The following is a 14,883-nucleotide window of genomic DNA, read 5'->3' on the forward strand; positions in this document are numbered from 1 at the left end:
TGAACCACAGAACAATAAATTCACGAAGCACTAAACTTGCTGTAGTTTAAAAAGCCAATAGAAAACTAATATACAACCCATGTCCCTCGACTCCAAAGCACATGTTCCTACCCCTTGTGCTACAGGGCTTAACTGTTGGATGAGCTAAACCAGGAACTATAAAGATTGAAATCTAATCAGTCATATCATTTTGAGTCTAAGGTTTTTCAAATATTTCTAAACCATACAGCAAAAGGTATGCATAATTTTTACATATGCCTCATAGTTTTGTGAATTTTGAAAGGATGTGGTTATGGGCTTTGACATCAGAAGAGAAGCTCTGCGATGTTGACTGAACGTTGATAGAGAGATAACATTGGAGGCAAGTTGCCTTTGAACAGCTCTCAGAAGATCAACTGCCTCCCCATCGCATTCCTTGCCCTGAAGCTGTTTCCTCTGGTTGTGCTGAGGGGTGATGCGTAAGGTGCATCACTTTTCAAGAATTGGATCATGAACAACTTTATCCTCCTGGAAGAGCAGCTCATCAAGAAATCCCAACAAAAGAGAAGAACTTCTCCTTCAAACTTTAAAGTCCGATTCTTTGTTTTAACCAAAACCAGCTTGGCGTACTTTGAGGACCGTCATGGGGTATGTGATCGCTCTATTTTGTCTATTTTTAAAATAGCATTTTATAGTTAGATTGGGCTGAATCATGAAGATATACATACAATAAAATAAGAACACAGAAAACACAGATGTGCTTATTATAACCACCTAAAATGTATAGTAAGAGTAATTGGGAGAGAACATGGAGAGTAGTCAAGAAAGGGTAATTATATCAGGTGATTTCAGTAAAAGAGTAAGTTTATTGCTTATTAGCTTGTCTTTCCTCTATAAGGTTAAGTTGAACTTTTAAATTTACTTTACTTGGCAAACGAAATGGTTAAGTGATGGGTCCCATTCAACATTTTTATGGATTCAGTTTTATTTGTCTCAATGTCATCACTCACCTGACATTTAAAATAATAGTCTCTGGGCATTTAACTGTCTAAAATTTACAAAGCCCAGTGGTAAACCTCTTCATCCCTTGGAGAACTTCCCAGGAGACTAGGGTTATCACATACAAAATACAATACAGTACAGACCAGCAGTTCTTACCAGAAGACTACAGCTGCTTAGCTAAGTCAGTCTTTATATTTCTAAAGATATTCTTATATACCATAACATCAGTAATAAAAAGAGCAACACAAATAATCATAACAATGCAGTTTGGTACAAAAAGCACTGGAAGAGGCATCAGGGGACCAAACTCCACTTTTCTCTAGGTGAGTTAGCCTCAGCAAATGTCTGCGTCAAGTTCTTTCTTGATAAAATGAAAGGACTGGAAACACCGCCTACAACATTCCTTTCTTCTTTAAAATCCTTTGTTTCTATGAAGTAGCACTTGTACAGCCCACCTCAGCAATTTTTTGAAGCATGTTTGCCTTCTTGCTATATCACTGATTTATTTTTCTGTCATCAGAAAGGTAGCAAAAACAGCATTAGGTGCTTGATGGTCACTTAGAGACAAAGGCACTCTGATTCTTGGCAGGACCAAACTTAGTAGGTGTAGGCATGAGTTTGGGTCTTTTGAGAGCTGGGATTTGAAGTGTTCAATGATATGGGGTCTTGAAAGAGGCCAGGCCAGGTATGGAGCCTACAAATGCCCAAACTTCTAAGCTGCTGGTGAAATAATACTGCCTGTTTTTTACAGGTGAAAAGACATGCTTGTCTTAAGTAGATTCTTACTGATAATAATCCACCAGTCAAGAAGAATATGGAATTACTTACGTGCAAGGCCCCTTTAGTAGGTATTCAATATGTATTCTTTGACTAAATTAACAGAGGGCCAACAGCCAAGTTTTCAACCTGGAGGATTCATCATTTAGAGCTGATTAATCATATGACCTTGGTCAAATTGTTTCCAACTGTGAATGGGACATTAGAAGCTCATGTTTTATGTTTAAAGAGTTTTCATTTACATTTAAATATTTTTTCAAAGTCCATTTTGTGGTTTTTACCAGTTTTTTTCCCTGACTCAACATTCAACATGGTGTCATCTCATGTAGTTAGTATTGATTGTTTCTGAGCACAATTATTGCTTGTGAACTGTTTGGTTGTGAGTTCTGTACAATGGTATTTGCACACAGTCCTACAAAGATAATCTTGATTCAGAATTTTGTTGGTTATAATTTGCATGTAGAAAAGGTTGTAAAAAAACTCAGTTTCTTCATTTGAGCATTATGAAAATTCTAGAACAATTAATTCATCCTGGGGAGCCCTGAGCTACAGTTTTTAACATTTCCATATGGGATACAGCAGATATATGTTTCACAAACGTCAAATTTCTTATTTTGTAATGCCTATGCTTTATATTCATAAATAACATTTTAAAAAGCATTTCTCTAAATATTATAAGAATTTACTGATTGTAAAATTTTTCAGTTACTGAAAAAGACAAGATATATTCGTTATTATTATTTTTTCTCTATGTGACATTCCATTGCTTACAGCCATCAATTTGCACACAGGAGTGCATTGTTCATTGCCCATAAACGATAATAGTATTACACCTGTGGGAAGAAAAGGTTTTAAACATGTGTTTAATTTATTTTTTTAAATGAAAACTCAGTTCTGCCATTTGCAAAATGGGTGTTATAATAGTATTCACTTCATGGGGGAAAAAATGGTAAAAATTAAGAGAGGATGTATTTAAATAGACCTATCTGAAAATTTCCATTTTGGTAGATCCAAAAAAAGGGTCATATATTGGCAATTTCATATAGTTCAACTTAATTTATAAAGAACTGAGCTTAATAAGTCCTGTCACCTAGTAAACACCTAATAAAATTTAGCTACTATTTGTATCATCATTATATCTGTGAAGGAGAATGAAGGGTGGTATAACATAATCATTTCAAATGAAGGGAAGTATTAAGGATTCTTCCAAGTCAGGCTAACATCAGGGTCTTGGGTTCCCTCTCTTCCATGACTAAATACATGTGTGTGGGGCAAGATATACCTGCAGCATGAGATGTATGATTTTGGGCCAACATTTCCCCTCTCTAGGTCTCAGCTTCTTTTTCTTTTTTCTTATTTATAAAATTCTGTTCATTGCAGCTCTAAAATTCTGTGGATTTATGACATATGAAAACAATTCTTCCACATATTCAGGAACGAATACTGTAGTTCTGCAAAATAAATATATTTTTTCCTAACTTCAAATCGCCATGCCCATTGTCATTATATTACATCCTGATTGAGCATTTTGTTTTAACATGGATTTAGATCTTTTATCATATGCCTGTTTGCCATACTGAGATGTGCAAGTGTTTTCAGTGGGGCCAGGAAGCCCCTTCATCATGCTGGAGTAGTGGGCCAAAAAGAAGCAGAGAGTTGGCAGGTGGTGGCTTTCTGGCAGCTGCGATTTCAGACACTCCCCTGTGCCTGCCAATATCTTAGCAAAGTGGTCCCTGTAGTTGGACACTCTTTAACAGAGGACAAGGAAAAATGAGGGTCTATCTGCTAAATGCCAGACAATCATTGTAATGGCAGTTGCAGTAGAGAATATGGGAGAGACTTTGTAGTGTTTGCCAATTTCTGTAGTGTAAATACTCCCATCAAGATCAATTTCAAACTACTAATGTAAGTCTACCAGCTAACAGAATTCCTGAAAATTTAGCTATCGGCTCTCATGGGCCAACACAAGCAGGCTCCAGCACATCACAGGCAGGCTAAAATAAAAATAAACTCCTGGGAGGTAGCTACCTGAACAATGTGCTTAGTCGCACAAGACTGATATCAGACCCTTTTGGGGGGTTAAAGAGAGAAATGGTGGGCTTCAGGCACTCTGAGTAAGCACAGGATAAGAGGGGTAACACACATAGGAGACAAGTGTCACAGAATGGTGAGGCTAGAATAGTCAGCTAGTGGTGGGTTCAAATGGTGCTTCTTTCACTTTCTAGATGTGGGATCTCAGGCAACACATTTAACCTCTTTAAGTCTCTGTTTCCTATTTATAAAGTAATGACCCCAGCACTACCTACTTCAACCAGTGTTGAGTATTTCATGAGAAAAGTATGCTGTAAGCTTGGTACTAATAGGATCATCTTGATATTCTGAAATGCCCTTGGGAGAAAAGGAAAGGTTTCCCTATTTTAATGACTCGCTGTACCTTAGGAATCAAGTTTGCTGTGGTTACTGTGGCACAGGCGCCATTACCATTTATATTAGACAGGAAAAATAGTCAAAATCCCCATTCTAGTCAGTGTGTGGATAGGCTGACTACTCCTCAAGGATACTTCCCTTTAGCCTACTGATCTAGTGGCAGAAACATCTTTGTAACATGCATCCTTCCTAAACTAAAGATGGCAGGTAGGGAGAGTGTCCACTTTCCTTGCTTCTGGCAGCAGTATTGCACAGTGGTCAAAAACACAGCTCCTGGTGTCAGATTTGGGTCAAAGAGCAGCTTTACCACTTAAGAGCTGTGTGGCTTTGCAAAGGTTGCTTAATGCTGTGTGACCCTCTTTAACGTTATTTACCTGTTATAAAATGATCACTCCTCAATTTTTTTAAATGAGATGAATGTCATCATTATTTTAATAATAACAGCAACTAATACTTACTATTTACTATTGTCAGTCACTATGCTAAATGAATTATTTCACCTAATTCTTATACCTACCTTGTAAGTTAGGAACTACCATTACCCCAATTAACAGAGCATATAACTGAGGCAAAGAGAATTTAAATAACTCACTTATGTCTCCAGAGGCAACACAGCCTCCTGATGAACAGTTCTTATCACTATGAACAGTTGTTGCTGTTAAGCAGTTGGGGTCACCACTGGGTTATTACAAAATATGTAATGCCTTCTTGCTCTAGAGTCCTCCCTGTAAAGGCAGTCTTGAAAATCAGCAACCACACTACACAGGTCTTCTGCAATGAAATATGTGATGAGCTCTATCATTTCCACATACAGTCCAGGAGAAATCTTTGTCTTCTTCCACTTCTGGGAGCTTCTACCATGTCTCCAAACTTTGGTGCTAAAAGTTCCTCGAGGATCTGTCCATTTCTCTCCATTTCCTAGGAAGCTGCCAGCATCTCTCAGCTGGGATTGTTGCCGCCTCCTAATGGTCTCCATGCACCCGCTACGCCTTCTCCCTGCACCCTAGTTCCCTATCCCCACACCCATTGTACCCTCCCCACCGCCACTCCATTCCCCACAAGGAAGCCAGGGTAAGCTTTTCACGTGGTGACTGTGGACTGTGATCATGTCCTGATGATCCTCATCAGAAGATGGCATGTCCCTTCAGTGGTTGTCCCTTTACCCTGAGAGTGGACACAAGAATCTATCACACTTTCTCCTCCATCCCAGTTCATGCTCCTCGGATCCTCTCTCACTGAGTGCCAACCATGTGAAATTTTCTTCAACTTTAAGACCTCCATTTTCAATGTCGCTTGCTTGAAGAAGCCTTCCTTCATTTCCCTAGCCTAGGTCATCTCTTCTTATGCTTTGCCCCAGCAGCAAACATCTTTCTTTCAGCATGCATGCCAAAGTTACAATTATCTATTTATTACTGTGATTATTGTGTTAACGTCATTCCCCTACCCTACCCTCCATTAGACTATAAGCTTTACAAGGGCTGGTGCCCAATTTGCCAAAGATGGCATCACCAGTGTCTACCACAGTGCCTAATACCTAGTATTCACTCCTTCAAAATTTGTGAAAGAAAGAAAGAAAGGTGGGAACCAAGGAGGAAGGAAGGGTACGAGGTATAGACACAGTTGCAGAGGTTAAAGTTATACACATGGTCCCTTAACAGAACAAGGCTCAGCACCAAAAGAGTTGAGAACAAAACTAGCGATACAAGATTTCAAACAGGCAATTCCTGGGTGCAGGGGTAAATAAACAGAACTCCCTGGAGGTAGCAGTTCATGACTAGCCTTGAAAGATAAAGAGGAGGATTCAGGAGGTTGGAGTTTTAAGATCTGGGTCAGAGACACAAGTAAAAACCAACAGGTGGCCAGTCACCCCTCCCACCTCCTTTTAGAAAGAAACACTGCTTTCTTTCTCCCTCTACCCTGTCTTACCCTTCCATTCTTCCCTTTTACAGCTAAATTCTTTGTAGACAAGATTCTCAGAGCTACCCCAGGATTTTTGCTTGAGACGTTCACCACTCATGGTCTCTCTTCACTTCATTCCTATGTGACTGAATTATCTTCTGGCTCGGCTCCCACTGACACTCAAGACTCTGTACAATCTACTCTCCACACACCTAGAATAGACTTTTGAAATGAGAAATCAGATACCGTGCCCTGCTTTAAATCCTGCTGTGACTGTTTAGACGACTGTTAAAATTAATTCTCAACCATGGCCTACAAGACTCTTTATCCATGGCCCCTACCAGCCTCTTAGATTCATTTCTTCTGGTCCCTTCATCCATCATGCTTCTATCATATCTGCCATCTTTCTACACCTTGAGCACCCTAAGCTGTGCCTCCTGATAGGGCCTTTGTGCTGAGGCAGGACTATGGTGAGATACACTCAAGGGGGCGCTCACTTTTAGGTCCTGCAAGGGCAAGGTCATTGCACTAGCTACTCTCACTGGAACACTCAAGATTTTTGTAGGATTGGTTCTTTATTATTTTTCATCTCTTCCAATATTTTCCCAGAATCTTGTTTCTTTTTTTCTTTTCTTTTACAATCCATGGATACTTCAATACCTCGGTATCTGTACTTTTGATTGGATTTATTGATGTGCTGCTCTGTCTATTTTCTGTCTCTACATCCACTAGAAGGTCACTTTCATGACAGACTGCCTCACTCATCCCTGTATCACCAGCATCTAGTAATGTGCTGAGCACGTAGTAGGTGCTCAATAAATATCCAGGGAATCAATGAAGGTCACATAACTCACACTGATTTCAGAAGAGCATCTGGGAGCTAGAAATGTGGGTCTGGCCAAGTCAGGCAAAGAAAAGTTAAATTCCAAAGCAAAATACTTTGTAATTCAGGCCACTCAAAGTGAGGGATGTGTGGTTTTGATGTCTGCATTAGCAGAGTTTCTTTGAGAATTGATTTTTGTGTGTGATGGGATGTTGATGTCTTATGAGATAGCCATTGGATAGAGAATTCTTGTTTTAGAGGAAGATACCCACAGGTTAAAATAAGATTCTATTCTGACTGCGCAGAGACTGGTGCATCCATTAATCAGTTTCTGCAGTAAAAATAGAGCACAGGGCAAGACTGTACATGTGAGGGCTTTGTTCCTGACTCAGTCTGGAAAAAAGGTTTAGAAGGAACGCCCAAGGGTTCAGTTTCTTGAACCATGAGATCTGTATAATGATGTGATGTCTTTATCTCAAACTCAGAAATGAACCCTACGGAAAACAATTTTAAAGCTTTTCTCAAATTTTAAGGGTCAAATAAAATAGTAATCTTCAGCTAGCAATAAATTCTTCCACTCTTCAATGAGTTTTAGGCCTACTGAAACAAGTAGATCTTCCAGAACCTAATTTTCATCCAAAGATTAGTTTGAATTTGCCTTCAAATATTTGTGGGTCTCACTTCAAGTGATCCAGAGGAAGAAACAGAAGCTCTGACATGGTTTCCCATACATTTAAAATTCAGCTCCTTGAAACTCAATAAAGTTGTAGGTATTTTAATAAAATAAGAATCTGATCCAAACTCTTATTTTGCCATATAATTCCCATTAACCTAAAGTCATTTGTAAGTAGATTTATCAATATAGTTTCCTTTTTGTATATTTAAAAGTCACAGAAATTATACCTGCTTATTACAAAATATTCAAATATGAGACTTTCCTCTCTAAAATGACATATATTTGTGCCAAAGTTTTACTATTATTATTAACTTAACACTGGATCAAGGAAATGTTTCTATTTTGATATATGTAGATTTATTCATTTGTTCAGCACACACTTCCTGTGTACCTGCTCTGTGCTGGGTGCCTTGCTAGAGACTAGGAATACAGTGGTAAGTAAAAGAGACAAGGTGCTTGACCTCATGTTTAAACTCTAGTGGAGGAAACAGACAACAAGCAAGTATACAAATATGGAGAGCAGATATAGACTGTTTTAGATTCTATGGAAAGATTAAGTGGTTTCTGGGACCAGGTGGGAAGAGTGGTCAAAGAAGAAACTTCTGTCTAGGCTGAAGCTTGAAGAATGAGAAAGAGTCAGCCAAGTGAAGAAATGGAGAAGGTCATTCCAGGCAGCATGAAGTCTCATGATAGGAAAAGACCCTGTCTGTTGAACACATAGAGTTACAGCACCCTTCTTCCAGGGATACTTGGTCTAGAATCATCCTACTCCATATTTTGGTGGAAAAGTGCCTGATGTACCAACACTGAGAACCTCAGACTAACACTGAACTTGGGTGGTGTTTAACAGCAAAGACTGAAAACAAGTTAGAATCAGGTTAAATCCACTTCAGTTAATCTCCTGAGACAGAGCAGCAAATCTTCACATCTCCATACTGTTAAAAACAAAAAAAGATGAAACAATTATACCCAATCATTCTCCAAAGCTCTTTTGTCTAAAGACATGAATTTACTGTCTCTGTGAGGATGATCTTTATTCTCAAGCAGATATAAATTTCATGTAGTTATAATGCATGAAAATATTTATTCTTCATTTTTTCTTTTTCTATTATCCTTTTTAGATACATTTCCGTTTGTGGACTCCAAAGTAATAATTTTTCTCAAATATATTTTTTTTAAAATAATCAAGTTGTTCATGTCAGAGATATACTTATCTATTTTCTGTACCAAACACATTGACAAACTTATCTATCATCTGCTATGGGACTTTCAGGTTGTTTTCAGATGCAGTGAAAATGCTTAGAAATAATGATATACCTAATATAGAATAGCCTGCTTTTTAAAATGCCTCCTTACAATAGAGTTATGTGGGATGCATCAGGGGATAGCATTTTCTCATCTCTACCATTCATTGTTACATAATCTTCCAAAGAGATTGAAGCAATGCTTGGGACCACCAATAGTTACCAGTACCACTGGAGAAGATTACGTTTCTAGGAAGAAACTAATAAAAACAAAAGAATCCCACTGTTGTGGTGATCTTCAAATATACTATTTTTATAGGTTTTGAATGTTATAGTGAGAGAAAGGGAAAAATATAATATTCTATGCATGAGTAAGTTTATTTGATTTAAAGTAAGTCCATGTGTATGTAGATGAACCCACTCCCTACATAGTAGGAATGAAGGAGTGGCCAAAACCTCCTACTCTGCAAGATATTAGTCTCCCTAATTGATGATCTTAGGGCATCTGAAAGGTTTACATGAATGAGCTCTTTGGGTTAGATCATCAAACGTCTGTATCAAGAAGTAAAAGAAATACAGGGGCGTATCACATAAGCCATTTTTGACTGCTCTGTAGAGGTCAACTCTAATTTTAGATAGGGCCTCAGGAACTGAAACTCTCAAGCAGACCATGATTCTGGAATTCTAGAAAAGTGGAATGAGGAGAGAAAGCAACAACACAGCAACTTAATGGGGATCTGGTTCTGATTAACCTGGGTTACTTTGTTCAAGTGCTTCTTCTATCTGGGATTTGGTTATCTTGCCCATAGTGCCAAGGGACTGGACTAGATCAAAGTTTTAAAATGTTTCTAAGCATGAAGCCCCTTTTTAGTACAGAATTATCTGTTCTATTCCCATTCGTATACATGAAGCAGAAGAGAAAGTATTCTAGTTGAAGCAAGAACAAGGTAGGCTGTCCCTACCCTCTTGGCCTTACCCTTGACCAGCAAATATCACCTAGTAGCTTCCAATTCTATGATTTCAGTCTCCCAAGGCTATAAATTGAATAGTAGAAATGAAAAGATAAAAGCTAGTTGAGAAAGTCATTTCACCTTGAAGCCTCATCTCTAACATAAAAAGTCGGACTGAATGATCTCTAAAGACCCTTCCAGCTCAAAAGAAGTAGAAACTATGTGATTGTATCTCACTGCCAGTGATATTAGGAATTCCCAAATAGACATGGAGATTAGGTAAATATGGAAATCTTTCCAGGAAGTAATACATCTAAGAGATGATTAATAACTGTCAGTTAGTTCAGTCGCTCAGTCGTGTCCGACTCTTTGCAACCCCATGAATCGCAGCACGCCAGGCCTCCCTGTCCATCACCATCTCCCGGAGTTCACTCAGACCTGTGTCCATTGAGTCCGTGATGCCATCCAGCCATCTCATCCTCTGTCATCCCCTTCTCCTCCTGCCTCCAATCCCTCCCAGCATCAGAGTCTTTTCCAATGAGTCAACTCTTCTCATGAGGTGGCCAAAGTACTGGAGTTTCAGCTTTAGCATCATTCCTTCCAAAGAAATCCCAGGGTTGATCTCCTTCAGAATGGACTGGTTGGATCTCCTTGCAGTCCAAGGGACTCTCAAGAGTCTTCTCCAACACCACAGTTCAAAAGCATCAATTCTTCAGTGCTCAGCCTTCTTCACAGTCCAACTCTCACATCCATACATGATCACAGGAAAAACCATAGCCTTGACTAGACGGACCTTAGTCGGCAAAGTAATGTCTCTGCTTTTGAATATGCTATCTAGGTTGGTCATAACTTTTCTTCCAAGGAGTAAGCATCTTTTAATTTCATGGCTGCGGTCACCATCTGCGGTGATTTTGGAGCCCAAAAAAATAAAGTCTCTCACTGTTTCCACTGTTTCCTCACCTATTTCCCATGAAGTGATGGGACCGGATGCCATGAACTTCATTTTCTGAATGTTGAGCTTTAAGCCAACTTTTTCGCTCTCCTCTTTCACTTTCATCAAGAGGCGTTTTAGCTCCTCTTCACTTTCTGCCATAAGGGTGGTGTCATCTGCATATCTGAGGTTATTGATATTTCTCCCGGCAATCTTGATTCCAGCTTGTGTTTCTTCCAGTCCAGCGTTTCTCATGAATAACTGTATGACTGATAAAAACGCATGTTATCAAAATCCAAGCATGAATCCAAGAATGCATCCTAAAAAAGAAGGCCATCATTTCAAATGTAACCAATGTAAAATTCAGAACAATATGAGCCAATATCTAATGAGTCCTTGCTGAGTGCCAGGGCACCAAATTAAGTGCTTTAAATGTATCATATCAGAAATATTCACAATAACCATATGCAGTAGACCCAATTTTTATCCCCATTGTATTAAAGAGGAAACAAAGGCTTGAAGAAGCTGAGTATCTATTCTTAGGTCAGACATCTGGGACAAATATTAAAATTGGATTAAGAGTTCTACAATGGGTATTCTCAGATGTAGACTTGTTTGGGTCTGAGAAGTCGTGTAATAGAAGCTATGGTGGCTGAGAAGGGAAACTTGGGACAAGGACTCACTGGTGAGTTTCCAGCACTGTTTAATGGAGTTCCTGAGCAGGGACCAGTAGGACCGCTCCTGTTAGCCTAGCAGGAATGTTGTGTGAATGACACACAAGAGCAGCCAAACAACCACAAGGAGAGGACTGAACTTGCTCCTCTGGATTTTTCTAGTTTATCTTCACAATTCTTTGAAGGAGATAAAAGCCAAGTTCTGTTTTAGAGAGGAAGCAGTCAAGACACAGGGAAGTGAAACCATTTGCCCAAGGTCACAATAGTGGCCATGAGAACAAAAGCAACAACTTCCCTTGGGATCAGTGATTCCTAGTAGTTGATCCCACACTGCTTTCTTGCCTGAAAACAACCATCAGAAGAATTTATCAGTTCTTCCAATGATACTTTACTTTTAATTTAATTTAATTTAATTAATATATTTTTGGCTGCCCTGGGTCTTTGTTGCTTTGTATGGGCTTTCTCTAGTTGTGGTGAGCAGTAGTTACTCTCTAGATGCAGTGCACAGATTTCTCATTGAGGTGGCTTCTTGTGGGGGAGTCCAGGCTCTGGAGCACAGGCTCCAGTAGGGTGGCGTGTGGTCTCCAGGAGTGTGGTGTGTGGGATTAGGTGCTCCACAGCATATGGAATCTTCCTGGACCAAGGGTGGAACCCATGTCCCCTATGCTGGGAGGCAGATTCTTATCCACTGTGCCACCAGGGAAGTCCTACAATGATACTTTATGTATACATATGTAAATACAAATAAGCTTTCTTTCCTCCCCCCCACTTCTTATACAATGGTAGCACATTCTACCTGGGCTTCCCTGGTGGCTCAGATGGTAAAGAATCTACCTGTAATGCAGGAGACCCAGGTTAGATCCCTGGGTCGGGAAGATTCTCTGGAGAAGGGAACGGCTACCCAATTCAGTATTCTTGCCTGGAGAATTCCATGGACAGAGGAGCCTGGTGGGCTCTACATATGCCTCCTAGGTTTTCTTTTGGTTGATTAGCAATACCTCTTAAAGATCAATCTATACTGTATGCAAGGGTCTTCTTTGTTCTTTTTTTTTTTCCTTTGATTGCATAATATTTTTTTTTGTACAGATAAAAAAATCATCTTGATGGACTTTTAGTCCATTTCCATTTGTTTTTTCATTACAAACAGTGAGAAATGAATAACCTCATAGGTATCTCACTCTCAACATGTATAAGTATGTCTACATAGGGGTTCTTAACCAGGGGTAATTTTGCCCATCATTGGCAATGTCTGGAGGAAGTTTTGGTTGTCATACCTGGGGAAGGAAGTGCCACTGGCTTTGGTGAGTGGAGCTAGGGATGCTAAGTATCCTACAAGACACAGAAGAAACTCACAGCAAAGAATAATCCAGCCTAAAATGTGATTAAATGATAATGCCAAGATTGAGTAGCCCCTGGTCTACAGAAAACATTTCTAAAAATGGGATTGCTGTGTCAAAAGATATTTGCATCTCTTTTTTTGCTGAACATAACCAAATTAATCTCCAAGGAAGTTGTACTAGTCAACATTCTTCAGGGTCATGTGTGAAATGCTTGTTTTCTCAAAAACCTCACCAACAGTGTTATCATATGTTTTGATCTTTGCAAGTCTAATAGTCTTAAAAATGGTATCTCAGTAAAATTTATTTGTACTTCCATTACTATAGTGAATGAGCATCTTTTCATATATTTAAGAGTAATTTATATCCCTTTTACCCATCTTTCTATAATTTGTTAGTGTCTTCCATAATAATTTGGAGGAGCTCTTTATTAGCTAAAACCTTTGGGCAGACTAGTTTTCACTTTCCTTTTCATTGTCAAGAAATTGTTATCCACTTGCCAATCATTCTAGATAACTTATTCAAATCATTTCTGTTAAGAGTTTGTCATAGGGTCCACAAATTTTACTTTCTGCTGCACATTTAGTCTTACCTGCTGTTCCCTCCATCAACCAAGTAACAAATGTTAATTGAACATCACCTTTATAGATTTCCTAAAATCTAATGACATTGTTATCCATCTATATACTTTTGCTACTAACTCTCCAGTGCTTGAAAAAGATACAGAAATATATTCTTTAAAGCTCTTTAAAAAGCTGACATACCCTATTCTGGAAAGAAAGAAGGCTTTGAAAGAGCATTCAAAGACCAGAGGTGCTGAGAAACAAAATATGCAGGACATCATCAGGATCTACTCTGTACCACTTAGTTCTTGCTCTTAATTTCTACGGTAAGTCCTTTTCTCTCTACCCACTTGTTTCAGGAAATTTAAACAAACCTGCTTTTTTTAAGGCTAACATCACTGCTATCATTGCTAAAAAGAATGAGGTTTAGGATCATTCTTGAATTATTCTAGAATTCTCAAAGACAGATATACCATATAAAAGCACACAGAGCTACTTTATAAATTTATGAAGAAAGTGGCTATTACTCAAGAACAACATGAGAGGAAATGTCATGAACTTGAACCTCTATGGATACAAGTGGCAGGTGCTGCCTGGATGCCGCTGACTGTTAATGGGGGCATGAAGAGCTTCATCATTTTGCACACCCAGCATGTGATGTGTACCTCTTGGCCTTCTCCTACAGTCATCTGCCAAAATTGTGTTACAGGGTAGTGTTTGTAAAATCTGTGACTGCTTTAAAATCGTACTTTTATTTTCCTGCTTAATAAATTTATATGCTCACTGCAAAAACTTGAAATATAGTAGTATATAACTTATACTGCAAAAATCTGCCATGATGTCACCCACAAAGGAGAACCAGGATAGCAGCATTCCTACCTGTGCTATTTCTTTGATTATTGAACATATTATTATATATTTTATTATCTCTTTTCCTAAACATGAGATGCTGCTCCATCTATTGCTCTAAACCAGCTTTTTACATTTTAATATATATATTTCCCCTTCTGTATAGACTAACTTTATTCTTTGTTGATGGCTACAGAATGGTCACATTGAAAAGGGAATTACATCCCACTCTAGTATTCTTGCCTGGAGAATTCCATGGACAGATGAGCCTGGCGGGCTACAGTCCTTGGGGTCGCAAAGAGTCAGATACGACTGAGCGACTAACATACACACACACACACACACACACACACACACACACACAAAATGGTCACAAGATAGATGAACTATGACTAATGTGACCATTTGTCTATTGGTAGATATTTAGGTTTCTCTAGACTTTTTAGTGTAATAAATAATGCCACAGGGAACATCCTTTTTACTGTGTCTTTATGTATCTTGAATAAATGTTTCCTTAGGATAGATCTTATAAGGCAAATATATTCATTTATTTTAGATAACTGCTTTTAAACACAATAAAAGAAATACATGTTTATGGTAAAACAGTGAAACTGTATAGAAGGATAGGAGGTGGAAAGAAAGGCTCTCTTTCTACTTTCTACTCTCAAACCCCAGAACCCCTCCCAGGAGTATCTGCTTTTAATAGTTTCTTGTGAGAAAATGCATTCATAATTTTAATAGAGGGTCTCAAA

The 14,883-nt window shown here is 38.6% G+C and overlaps 1 protein-coding gene across 1 annotated transcript in view; it reads left to right on the forward strand.

The window, feature by feature from the left end:
* Positions 1 to 307: 307 nt before the first annotated feature.
* ITK (IL2 inducible T cell kinase) overlaps positions 308 to 14,883 on the forward strand; it is a 66,229-nt gene continuing 51,653 nt past the window's right edge. The window contains exon 1 of the mRNA XM_004009019.5: positions 308 to 627. Coding sequence (XP_004009068.1) covers positions 490 to 627 — 138 coding nt within the window. The 5' untranslated portion in view covers positions 308 to 489. The remainder of the gene's footprint in view (positions 628 to 14,883) is intronic.

The sequence above is a fragment of the Ovis aries genome, chromosome 5 (genome assembly GCF_016772045.2).
Source record: "Ovis aries strain OAR_USU_Benz2616 breed Rambouillet chromosome 5, ARS-UI_Ramb_v3.0, whole genome shotgun sequence".
Taxonomy (NCBI): Eukaryota; Metazoa; Chordata; class Mammalia; order Artiodactyla; family Bovidae; genus Ovis; species Ovis aries.